This window comes from Staurois parvus, unplaced genomic scaffold (assembly GCF_062004578.1).
Source record: "Staurois parvus isolate SC_StPar_1 unplaced genomic scaffold, SC_StPar_1.0 ptg000025l, whole genome shotgun sequence".
NCBI lineage: Eukaryota > Metazoa > Chordata > Amphibia > Anura > Ranidae > Staurois > Staurois parvus.
Window position 1 is genome coordinate 29858370 of NW_028317821.1, and position 12237 is coordinate 29870606.

The window sequence follows — 12237 nt, forward strand, 5'->3', positions numbered from 1 at the left end:
ATAGGTAAAATGAATGGAACTCAGTGGAGGTAGTTCACATCACTTATAAAAAATATACAAGAGACAGTTTGGAAGTAATAACACATTTTGTTAGGCCCACAGCAATAAATGGTGCAACTGCATAAGTAAAACCACAAGAAAAGCATGATTCAACACATGATATATACAAATCTGCAATAAATTTTGGGCAAATTCTTACAGACACAAATTTTTCATTTTATTTGGAAATGTCTGATGATGCATCAATTCTAATCAGGGGTTTACTTCTAACACTTTCAATTCAAAATCAAAAAGTGTGTTTTCTGAAAGTAGATGCTAGCTTTAGTGAGACCAATCATGCAAAAAAAATATGTTTGCTTGCAGATGCATGTGCCAGCTACTTACACTTGCCAGACATGGTTTTTGGTTGTTGAAATGAAAAAACTTTGAAAGGTCCTCTCTACTCTCATAAAACATCTTGTTTACTTACAATTAACTTTTTAAAAAATTTGTAACCACATGGTATAAAGCATTTAGAAGTACACCTGAAGACAGCATACAGCTGCAAGCAGATATTAAGCTGGGTATACACATGCAGCTTTTTTTCAATCAACCAGTGAATTGAATAAAAAAAAAAAAAAAAAAAAAAACACAACAAAAAAAAAAAAAACACCTGACAGGTCGATGGGTGATGCAGAAATCTCCCACAGGGGCGCTATTGTATTCTGACAGGATGACCCCCACCCCCTCTTCCTGCCAGAATACACTGATCAGCGCTGATCGAATTCTGGTTTTCCAACAGGGCTGGTCAACAGAAGCTGGGCTTCTGCTGAACAGACAGAAGTACAAATGTACCAAAAGTTGTCTGGTTCCTTCTGAACTGACTGACTTTCAGTGCGTGTGTACCGGACTTTAGAAGAGAACATCTGCTTTGTTAGTGGGTCACTGATACTTAATAAACTGAACTGCCATTTTTATGCTACTATCACCTTACCGTCCTACCCTTTACCTCCATTATAAAACCAAAGTACTTCATTGCACTTACCAACTGTTTCAGTAGCCAGTTGTGCAGCTTTTTGCTCAAACAGGTCTTTCATTTGTTTAATATTAAAAATCTCAGTCTGGGCTTCTTCCAGCTTTTGCTCTAAGGCTTGCAATTCTGTGACAAAACAACATTGTATTATATATAATTATTTTTACTTCAAATCACTTCACTGTACTGATAGATTATTTAACCAATATACAGTATAAAATAACAGTTTAAAGCCTAAGTTTTTTTTTTAATCTGCAAAACAGATGGTATTCATGTTCTATGCGAAGTGTCCCTTTACTTGTGAATGGTTGAAATCTTCCATCTTTTGCCCCCCTCCACCACCATTCCTGAAATTGTAATCTTCCAGTGTTGCAGGGGTTAATACAGCCATTTAACCTGTCATAGGCACTCATCAAGAACACAGACTATGCCCACCCTTTCCGCCCCCATCCTCTATTCATAGAAGCTGTACTAAAGCCACTTGCCGACCACCTAACTGGGAATTTATGTCATTACTTTACATTTTAATATCGGGGTTATTGCTGCAGCTAGATGCTATAAATCCAATATTAATATTTCCAGGAGCTGCCACTCTTTCTCCTAAAAGTGATCAGAGTAGCTGATTAGCCACTGGATCACTTTTAGAAGTGGTGGGAAGGATCACTCCCCCTGCTTTCTGGTGGTTCTTGGGCTTACTTGGGAATCATGGGAACCGATCCTGCAGTGGCGGCGGCTGGCTATAGAGATTAGCAGAGGAATCTCTATGGCCAGAGCATCTCTATGGCCTAGGAGGTGAAGAGTAATGTCATTTCTGGTTTACAGCCAATGTAAACCAGGCCTTTTTTTTTCTATCAAAAAAATACTGATTTTTACTTGTAAACAAAAAAAAAAAAAGTCAGAATAGGCCTAGTCTTTAAATGGATAACTTCCAGAAATGAAAAGAGCTCTATGAATGGAGGATGAGTGGTTGAATGAAAGTTCCCCCTCCTACATTATATACTATAAATTTCACTTTTGCATGGAGTTGGGATTTAATATTGCCTAACATAGATGTGACCATCACAAAAACTGTGCTGAAAGTTCCCTGCTAATCTTAACTTCTGACTAAGATAAGAATTAAAGTCCCTAAAGCTCCTGCCATCTTCCCTTTACAACGACAGTACTACCAAGCTGTGTCTTGGTTTGCACTATCACGCAGAGCATGTATCACAGTGTAGATCAGGACACAGCTTAGCAGGGGAGAACCTATGTCCATAGGATCTCAAATTTTGAAGTCACAGTGATTAACATTTTCCTCCCATCTTAACCTTCTTTCCTTTCCCACCTCACTGCAATCAGTCAAGGGTGGTAGCACCTATCATAGCATTTCATTTTACATTTAGTAAAATCTAGATAAAGAATGTACACAGTCCTTTAACCGCTTCCCAACCACCCTATAGCAGAACTTTGTGGAAACTGGACTATGGTAATCTCTCAGAACCTCAGTTTAAATCCTGTACTGGAGGAGGCCCTAGATAATCAGGGCCACCAGCACCTTGAAAAAGACAGAAGAAAGGGAGAGAAAGGGAGTCAACACTTATACATGCTGTGAAATTGCCCAACCTGGAAGAATATCCAGAATTTGGAACAACATTTTACTTCTCTGTTGACTCCTTTACAAGAACACGTTCTTTAATAATTAGGATTGCAATTACCTGTGGCTGCTACCATGGTTGCCCCATCTGATGCAGAGTACTATAAAATAAACGAAAAAAGACAAAAGACAATTATAGTACAAAAGGAGGCACTGAGCAGTATATAAAATGGATAACACCTGTGTATGAAGGTACATCCAGTGTGATTATTTGGAGCTAAAACAAAAATATAATGGAAAAAAGCAAAGGTAACATTAAAGTGGAAGTTCAGTCAAAACCTAACTAAGACTAAACAGACTCCCACCCCCATTCTAAGGCTATTCTATCTAACCCTGTAAAGAAAAGATCTCTATTTTGAAGCAGCTCTGATTGTCCCAGGACCAGCTGTCAGTGATGGCTTCTGTGTAGAGGAGAGGCAGCTAAAAAATTGATGCCCCATAGCAAATCTATGGCTGATTTCACCTCACAGGCATTTCCAGCAATTGTCGGCAATCTCTTCTGTACACAGAAGCCTCTACTGGAGACTGGACTGGAGCAGCTACAGAATAGGCAAATACGCAGGTCTTTTTTTTTTGCAGGGTTAGTTAAAATAAACTTAGAATTAGGATGACAGTAGGTTTAGCCTTAGTTAGGTTTTGCTTGAACTTCCATTTTAACTCCGATCAAAAGAAAGAAGTTGTAAAAGGTATACATAAAAGATTTAAAAATACAAAAGCCATATATATGGAAAACGGCAGTTAGCCATGGTGAGCCAACAAATAAATGGTTGAAGAAATACCTCTGGAACCCTGGTTAGCTGGATTCCACTTCTAATACTTACCCTATCTAACTTCAGTAGAGAACAAATTGAAAGATTTTAATTTATTGTGTCACTGCTTATTGCAAGGAGAGAGTTGGGGGAAATGTTCATCGGGAGAATGTTAAAAAGGTCCTTTATTCGGCTGTCTCTTTTTTTGCCAAATATTACTAAAACTATGCTTATTTAATTAGCAATTCATTTAAAACGCATGACCAATGGAGAAAACGATCAAACTGCATCATAAATATGCCCTTTCATGCCCATGCCAAGCTCCCAAAGACTGAATATGACAAAGCTTTCAAATGGAAACAAGCTTACCATGGCTTAATTTCTAAAATAATCTGCTTTTTGGAAATAATGCTGCTTTGAGGACTATATACGCTATATAACAAGGGTGTTTTGTAACAGCGAAAGCTACACTGTATACCAAAGCAGCATCTTAACCCAAAACTCTCAGGGCATGTCCTGCCAATATCCAGGTAGAAATACAGCTTTGGTCCGATCCTCTAACCATGTTTATCCTTTCTCACCCTAGTATTAGTGGCTTACGATCTGGCCTCTTGGGGGGGGGGGGGGGGGGAGGTAAACATGTACGCAGACCACAATATCCTTTAGCTAGAACACCTGGGGCCTCACTTGTTTCTGCACTGCACGTTATTGATCAACTGGGAGCGCACTCTGGATTACGTATCGATTGAGACAAATCCCAAATTCTTCCTCTTGACCAATTTCCACCAAGTGCAGATCAGGTCAAATTACCCCTTGCCCATGTAGACTCACTCAAATACTTAGGTGTCAAAGTCTCTAGCTCCCTGCAGGAATAAATCCCCTTAAATATTGAACCTTTATTTACTTTAATCAAACAAAAAAATCAAAACGTGCTACCCCTAGGTGTTATTGAGAGAATAATTTCATTAAAATGAGTTTGCTGCCTAAATGTCTATATACACTATATTGCCAAAAGTATTGGGACACCCCTCCAAATCATTGGATTCAGGTGTTCCAATCACCTTCATGACCACAGCTGTATAATATCAAGCACCTAGGCATGCAGACTGCTTCTACAAACATTTGTGAAAGAATGGGTCGCTCTCAGGAGCTCAGTGAATTCAAGCGATGTATCATGAGATTGCCACCTGTGCAATAAGTCCATCTGTGAAATTTCCTTGCTACTAAATATTCCACGGTCAACTGTCAGTGGTATTATAACAAAGTGGAAGCAAATGGGAAAAACAGCAAGTCAGCCACGAAGTGGAAGGCCATGTAAAATGACAGAGAAGGTTCAGCGCATGCTGCAGAGCACAGTGCGCAGAAGTCAGCAACTGTTTGCAGAGTCAATAGCTAAAGACCTCCAAACTTCGTGTGGCCTTACATCACCAAGTGCAATGCAAAGCGTCAGATAAAGTGGTGTAAAGCACATCGCTACTGAACTCTAGAGCAGTAGGGATGAGTTCTCTGGAGTGAAGATTCACGCTTCTCTGTCTGGCAATTTGATGGACGTGTCTGGGTTTGGCATTTGCTATGAGAATGGTACTTTCTGACTGCATTATGCCAAGTGTAAAGTTAGGTGGAGGAGGGTTTTTTTTTTCAGGGGTTGGGTTTGGCCCCTTAGTTCCAGTGAAGGGAACTCTTAAGACGTCAGCATACCAAGACATTTTGGACAATTTCATGCTCCCAACTTTGTGGGAGCAGTTTGGTGATGGCCTCTTCCTGTTCCAACATGGCTGCGCACCAGTGCACAAAGCAAGGTCCATGAAAGACATGAATAAGCGAGTTTGGGGTGGAGGAACTTGACTGGCCTGCACAGAGTCCTGAATCCCCTGTTTATCTGACTCCAGCCCGTGTTTCCTGCTATAAAGCTCTCCATAATTCTCTAGGTCTACTTTGTATATAGGCAGAGAGCACCTTTTTTCAACTCATATGGTCCTGCCCATGGTACAAATCTTTGGGGCTCAGATCATTTAATTTTTTCATGACCATATGGATTCCCCTTTGTCTCTAGATCCAAGGCCTTTCCTGCTCAGTCTCCTCCCAGAGCCCGACAGACAAGTTTTTGGCCATATTTTTAAAAGAAATACAGTTTATAGCTTGCAAAGTGATTGCATGGAACTGGATGCAGACAACCCCCCCCCCCCCTACATTTGAGACATGGGTGCGGGAGGTGAACACCAACTTCCATAGAAATATTTTATTTAGATACACAGAGGATGCCGCAACAAACTCAACAAGGTATGGGAAAGATGGCTGGCACAACCTACCACTTGCCTTTGGGGCAACCCTCAGTAGAGTTCTCAACTGATTTGTTTGCTTTTCACTAACACTATGGTATCTATAACCTGATTTCTCTTGTACGGAGGTACATGACTAATGTGATAGCATAGTGTTCTACTGTTAAATTGAAAATTTTTCTGTAACCAGAATGTGGCATACTTGGATACGGAAAGCGGACTGTATTTTCTGATGCTTTATTTTAATAGTTGTTTTTGGAACATGAGAAATGCAGCTTTGGCGAATAGTAACACCTTTAAAGTAAAGCTGACCATACACTATGAGAATTTCAGTTGATTCTTAATAAACTAGCTGAGGTTTGATATATGAGTGGCCCTGTCAGCACCCTCCTACCCAATATTCTTTGATTGAAAAGTTTACTTTGAATGGAAAATTTTCAGCGGAACAGAAACACCAAATGTAGCCATTTTTCGGGTACACAATAGGCACAGAAAGTGCCAGATTTACAAGAGGGTAAAAGGGGCAAATGCCCTGGCCCCCCTGACAGAAGGGTTCACCTCTATTCAAAAATTCTATAAAAGAATACAAAAAAAAAAAAAATATATATATAAAATACTCTCCTTTGTTAAAGGTTTATTGGAAAGTATTATTTTGCCAGCCATCATCTCTAAGACTACATTCACACCAAAGTGTCACATTTTCAAGCGTTTTTTTAAAGTAGAGTTGCACGTTTTTGAAGGTTTTGTCAGGCATTTTTTCACGCATTTTTCAACTAGGAGTTTGGAGTGCTGCTGAAGAATAGGCGGAAAGTTGCTGTTTGAGCTGAAAACAAATGACAAAACACTTGAAAAAAAACTGCTCATTTCGCGCTTTTCAAGCATTTCCATTGAAGTCTATGTGAACAAAACCACTAAAATCTGCCTGAAAAGTAACGCATATACTTTTCTGAGCGACAGGCATTTTTCTACAAGTGACAAAACTCTTAGATGTGAACAAGTGCTACTGAAAACAATACGTTTTTACTTGAGCGATCTTCAGCTTCGAGTTACAAAATGCTCAAGTGTGAATGGAGCCCTAAAGTTTTTACTTTGGACTGGTATATTGCATCGTTTTAAAAACAAATTTTGGAAAGTCAAGCGAAGCACTATGACTGCGTGCGTGTCACATATGATCTCAGATTGACGTGTTGCATTTTAAAAATGTGTGACTATCATTGAGAATTTAAACCAACTCTTTGTATGAGGAGCCCCCCAAACCTGAAGTGCACTGGGTCCCCCAAGGTCTAAATCTGGCCCTAGGCACAGGAGGTTCACTGAAACAAATTGAACAGATTCCCCCATCCATGCTATACAGCGCGACTGGAAAAATCTATATCAGATTTTTTCATTCAGTCCACAGGCTAAATGAAAAAATTTTAAACAGTGTATGGCCAGCTTAAATTTTTCACAATCCTAGGAAACTTACGCAGAGTATATGATAAGAAAATGTGCAAATAACAATCTACCAGATTAGATCAGTAGCTCCAAAGAAAATATTGGATTTTTTCTACACACTTACCTGTAAAATCCATTACTTGGAGTGCATCACGGGACACAGGGCAGGCTATAATAATGATTATGTGGGTTATGCACCACCTGTGGGTGAATGGACACTGGCAGATCAATCAAACAGGAAGTCCTCCCCAACATAACCCCAACTATACAGAAAGTACTTCAGTTTTGTAGCAAGAAATGCAATTCCAGAAAGAGGAGGGACCTCTGTGTCCCGTGATGTACTCCAAGAAATGGATTTTACAGGTTTGTATGTAGAAAAAATCCAATTTTATTTATCGTACATCATGGGACACAGAGCAGGCTATAATCAAGACTATGTGGGATGTCATAAAGCAATAAAAATCTGAGGGGTGGGTGACACCATAATAACCACCACCATCAATCAACAAAGGGACCTACTCAGCCACTCGCAATATGCTGCGACCAAGGGCAGAATCCTCCGTGGCTCTGACATCCACCTGGTAAAACCTGGTGAATGTATGAACCAAAGCCCATGCAGTGGCCTTGCAAACCTGAGCCACTGACGCCAAATGGCAGATAGCCCATGATGCTCCCACACTCCTGGCAGAATGTGCTCTCACCCGAAAGGGTGGGACCTTACCCTTCAAACCATAGGCTTGAATGATCAACTGGCGGATCCAATGAGAAATAGTTGACCTGGATGAAGTCTGCCCTCCTGGGCTGACCTGGATGGTGTCTGCCCACTCTGGGCCCTTCTGGCAGCACAAACCAAGATTCCTGACCTGTGCCAACAAACTCTAGAAAATCTTGACTTCCTGAACTACAACCAGAGAATGCAGCGATCTTTCCCCTGCCGACTGCGGACTATGGAAACAGAAAGGCAAGACACGGTCCTGATTCAAGTGAAAACTAGAAACCACTCCAGGCAAGAAAGATGGATGAGGGCGCAACATTGCCTTATCATGGTATAAGACCAAGAATGGGTCCTTATATGAAAGAGCCGCCAGCTCTGACACTCTTGTTGCCGATGTGATAGTAACCAAAAAGCCACCTTTCGTGTCAAAAGACTAATGGAGTCTCCTGAACTGGTTCAAAAGGTGGCCTCTGCAAAGACAGCGAAGACCAAGTTCAAGTGCCAAAGACACAAGGGTGGCCTGATAGGCGGGACTGTCCGCGTTACACCCTGACGAAGTACAAATCAAGGAGTGAGAAACAAGCGGTTTCTGCAAAAAAATGGATAGAGCTGAAATCTGACCCTTAGTGGTACTTAAGGCCAATTTAATTTCCTCTCCCGATTGTAGAAGGGATAAACATCTCCCAATCACATATTTCCACAGGTGCCACTTTCTAGCTTCACACCAGGCAAGTAAGATTTCCAAGTCCTGTAATGGAAGCTCACTGAAGCTGGCTTCCTGGCGCTCAACAGTACAGAGATAACAGGACCCAAGGCCCAAGACAATAGGTCTGGCCAGACTGGGAGTATCCAGGAAGCATCCACTGCCTGATTCACTAGGTCTGTGTACCATGCCCTCCTGTTGCCAGGGGGACACACGTCCTGGACACAAACTGTTCAACTTGCTGGAAGCCACTAGATCTACAACCAGAGTTCCCCAATGCTGGAAAATTGATGGGAATTTCTCAGGAAGTTGTGACCACTGTGCCATTATTTGCAGCTGATGACTGGGAAAAATAAAAAAACCTGCCAGCTTTCTATGCCTGGAATATGTACTGCCAACAGAGACAACACATGCTGCTCTGCCCCAGGCAGAAAGTGGTTCACCTTTTCCTAAGCCGCATGACTCCGCTGCCATAGCATTGTTGGACTGATCCCTGAACACAACCTGTGCCACTGGTTCGTCCAATAATCCAGAGCAAAGTGTACTGTCTGAAGTTTTAAGATATTGATGGGCAGTATTTTCTCCTGTGGAGACCAAGTCCCCTGAACTGTAGACACCTCCCAAATCAGCCCCCCAACAGGAGAGACTGGCATCGGTGGTTACTATCTTCCATATCACTGGAAGGAAAATTTCCCCTTCTCCAGATTCCGAACAATCAACCACCAACTCGAACTCTGCAATACCCCGAGGACAGAGCCCTCTGACAATCCACTGCTTGCACCATCATGTTCCAAACAAATAGAATGTTTCTCTACAAAAGACCTGAAGTGGAACTGTATGCAGGGAACTACTTGAACATAGATACCATTTCCCCAGCAACCTCATGCAGAGACGTAACAAAGGATACCTTTTGCTTCTTATATTTCACTTTAAACTTGGAACGGAGTACCCTATGAGCAAAAGATCATTGTGGTACCCATGTCCTCAGCAAGCCCAGCACTGGTGCTAGGAGCTTTGTGAACCTTCGGGGGCTGTGGCCAGCCCAAAGGGCAGTGTCACAAAAACAAAAAATGGTGGTTTTCTGCAGAAACCTTTGATGAGCCTGGAAAAACTGTCCCATGCAGATATGCATCATTGTTGACTATGGACAATAGAATTCATCCCTTGCAGAGAGGCCACCGATGATCTGAAACAGAAAGACGTTTGTGCATTAAGGTCCAAGATAGACCTCATTTGGTTTTAGGCCCGTGAACTGGTCGAGCATCTCCACCAGGAATAGCTGCAATGCCAGACTGTGGATTGCCACTGGTCTATCGGGAAATGCGAACACCGCTAGATTATCCCTGAGTCCACTGGACCTGAGGACTCCCGACTGCCTCCCCCTTCTGGGACGGTTTAAATTGTATAATTATGCAGCCCCGCATGGACGCAGATCCATAGCCATGTTGGTCTACAGCTATGCAATCACGCAGATATGCAGCTAAGAAGATACAAAGGTATGCAGTTATGCAGGTATATAAGTATGAATTTATGCAGTTTAAGCAGCATGCAATTTATGCAAGTTTACAGGTTCTCAGCTATGCAATTATGCAAGTATGCAGCTTATGCAGTTCAATGCAGATATGCAGCTTATGCATGCACTTTATGCAAGTATGCATGTAAATATGCAGTTCAATAATTATGCTGTTATGCATGCAATAATGTAATAATATGCTGCACTTGCCTCGCTCCACTTTCTACAAGCTTATTTTTTCATCAAAGAACGTGTCAAATTTAACTGCACTTGACCTCATACTAATTTTTCAGGACTAGCCAAGAACATATGCAACAAATGAATCCTGAATGCAGCCTAAATGTAAGTTCCTGCAGATCAAATGCAAGCTACTCTGGAGACAACTCCTTTAACCTCTTCACGCCGGTGCCTCCCGGCCCTTTAAGGGTTCCAGAAGCCGGGGCGGGGTTTAGGTCATGTGACCGCCGTGATGCACCATCACGGCAGTCACAAAATCGAGAAAGGTCCCGATCGAAAGAGGAGATCGGGACCTTTCCGTGAGTAACGGACATGTGTGCTGGGAGCACGCAGGGCACGAGCTCTCGGCACATACAGTGGGGATCGAAAGTTTGGGCACCCCAGCTAAAAATTTGTATTAATGTGCATAAAGAAGCCAAGGAAAGATGGAAAAATCTCCAAAAGGCATCAAATTACAGATTAGACATTCTTATAATATGTCAACAAAAGTTAGATTTTATTTCCATCATTTACACTTTCAAAATAACAGAAAACAAAAAAATGGCATCTGCAAAAGTTTGGGCACCCTGCAGAGTTAATATCTTGTACTGCCCCCTTTGGCAAGTATCACAGCTTGTAAACGCTTTTTGTAGCCAGCCAAGAGTCTTTCAATTCTTGTTTGAGGTATCTTTGCCCATTCTTCCTTACAAAAGTCTTCCAGTTCTTTGAGATTTCTGGGCTGTCTGTCACGCACGGCTCTTTTAAGGTCTATCCATAGATTTTCAATTATGTTGAGGTCAGGAGATTGTGAAGGCCATGGCAAAACCTTCAGTTTACGCCTCTTGATGTAATCCCCCGTGGATTTCGAGGTGCGTTTAGGATCATATGAACCTTCAGCCATATGTGACTTCAATCATAAGCAAAAATGGCTGCCCTTCTACTTCCTGCCTCTACTGCAAAAGAGTAGGCTATACAGAGTGCACTCTAGTGGCTGGAGGAGAAAACTGATGCCCGATACTCCTGAAACACGCACAGCGCAGTCTGGCCAGATGAAACAGCCCACTGCCCCCAGTGCCCACCAGGAGAATAACCAGATAGATTTTTTGGGGTTTTTTTGTTTAAAGCAACACTGCAAATGTAAGCCCTGCTGGAAAGAACTTTGGTCAGAACAAACACTGCCCAGGGTTACATTACGCAGGGTCCAGCGCTGTAAGGCTACATTACAGGCAAAACCCTGAGGATTCGTCTTTATCCAGGGAGGCTTGGGTACCATCCATTTTGGCTAACAGCTTTCCAAATGTATCCGACTGAAGTCCTTGAAGTATGCTCCAATAGCACATCGGTGAACATCCACATTACAGACATTGGCAAAAAAACTGAAGCACTTTCTGTATAGTTTGGGTTATATGGGGGATGACTTCCAGTTTGATTGATCTGCCAGTGTCCATTCAGCTATAGGTGGCATATAACGCACATGATTGCAGCCTGATCTGTGCCCGTGATGTACGATAAAGAAAGGCAAATATGCAAATCTCAACAATTTCTGCAAAAGTTAATTCTGGTATCACTGCCATCTCCCTACTGATCCACAAGTCTCTCAGCACATTAAATATTAAGAAAGCATTGGAGGGGATAGGACCAGACTCAATTAAATTTAGATTGCCAAGTAATACAACCTGCCTTTGGATCTGATTGTTTTAATATGGGCTTTCCAATAAACGTATTAAGAATTTTGTTCGGTTTTATATTGTTTAGGTTACTTTAACGATCCACAACGATTACTGAACCTTGAATTCAGAAGATATGCACAAAACATGCATTGCTGGAGACCACTGTGAGAATCTGAGCAGGGATACACGGTTTCAGAAGCTTTTATTTTAAATACAACATGTACCCATATAACATTAGGATGGCTCATGGAAGAAAAAAAAAAAAACGTTAAAAGAATCCTCAAGAACAAAAAAATTATAAATAGGCTACTGC

General features: G+C 41.7%; 1 protein-coding gene across 2 annotated transcripts in view; it reads right to left on the reverse strand.

The window, feature by feature from the left end:
- EEA1 (early endosome antigen 1) overlaps positions 1-12237 on the reverse strand; it is a 157950-nt gene that overhangs the window by 101747 nt on the left and 43966 nt on the right. For both annotated transcript variants that reach the window (XM_089652665.1, XM_089652664.1), the window contains 2 exons: positions 2707-2746; positions 1025-1138 (listed from right to left, as the gene is read on the reverse strand). In XM_089652665.1, the coding sequence (XP_089508791.1) occupies positions 1025-1138; positions 2707-2746 (154 nt within the window). The remainder of the gene's footprint in view (positions 1-1024; positions 1139-2706; positions 2747-12237) is intronic.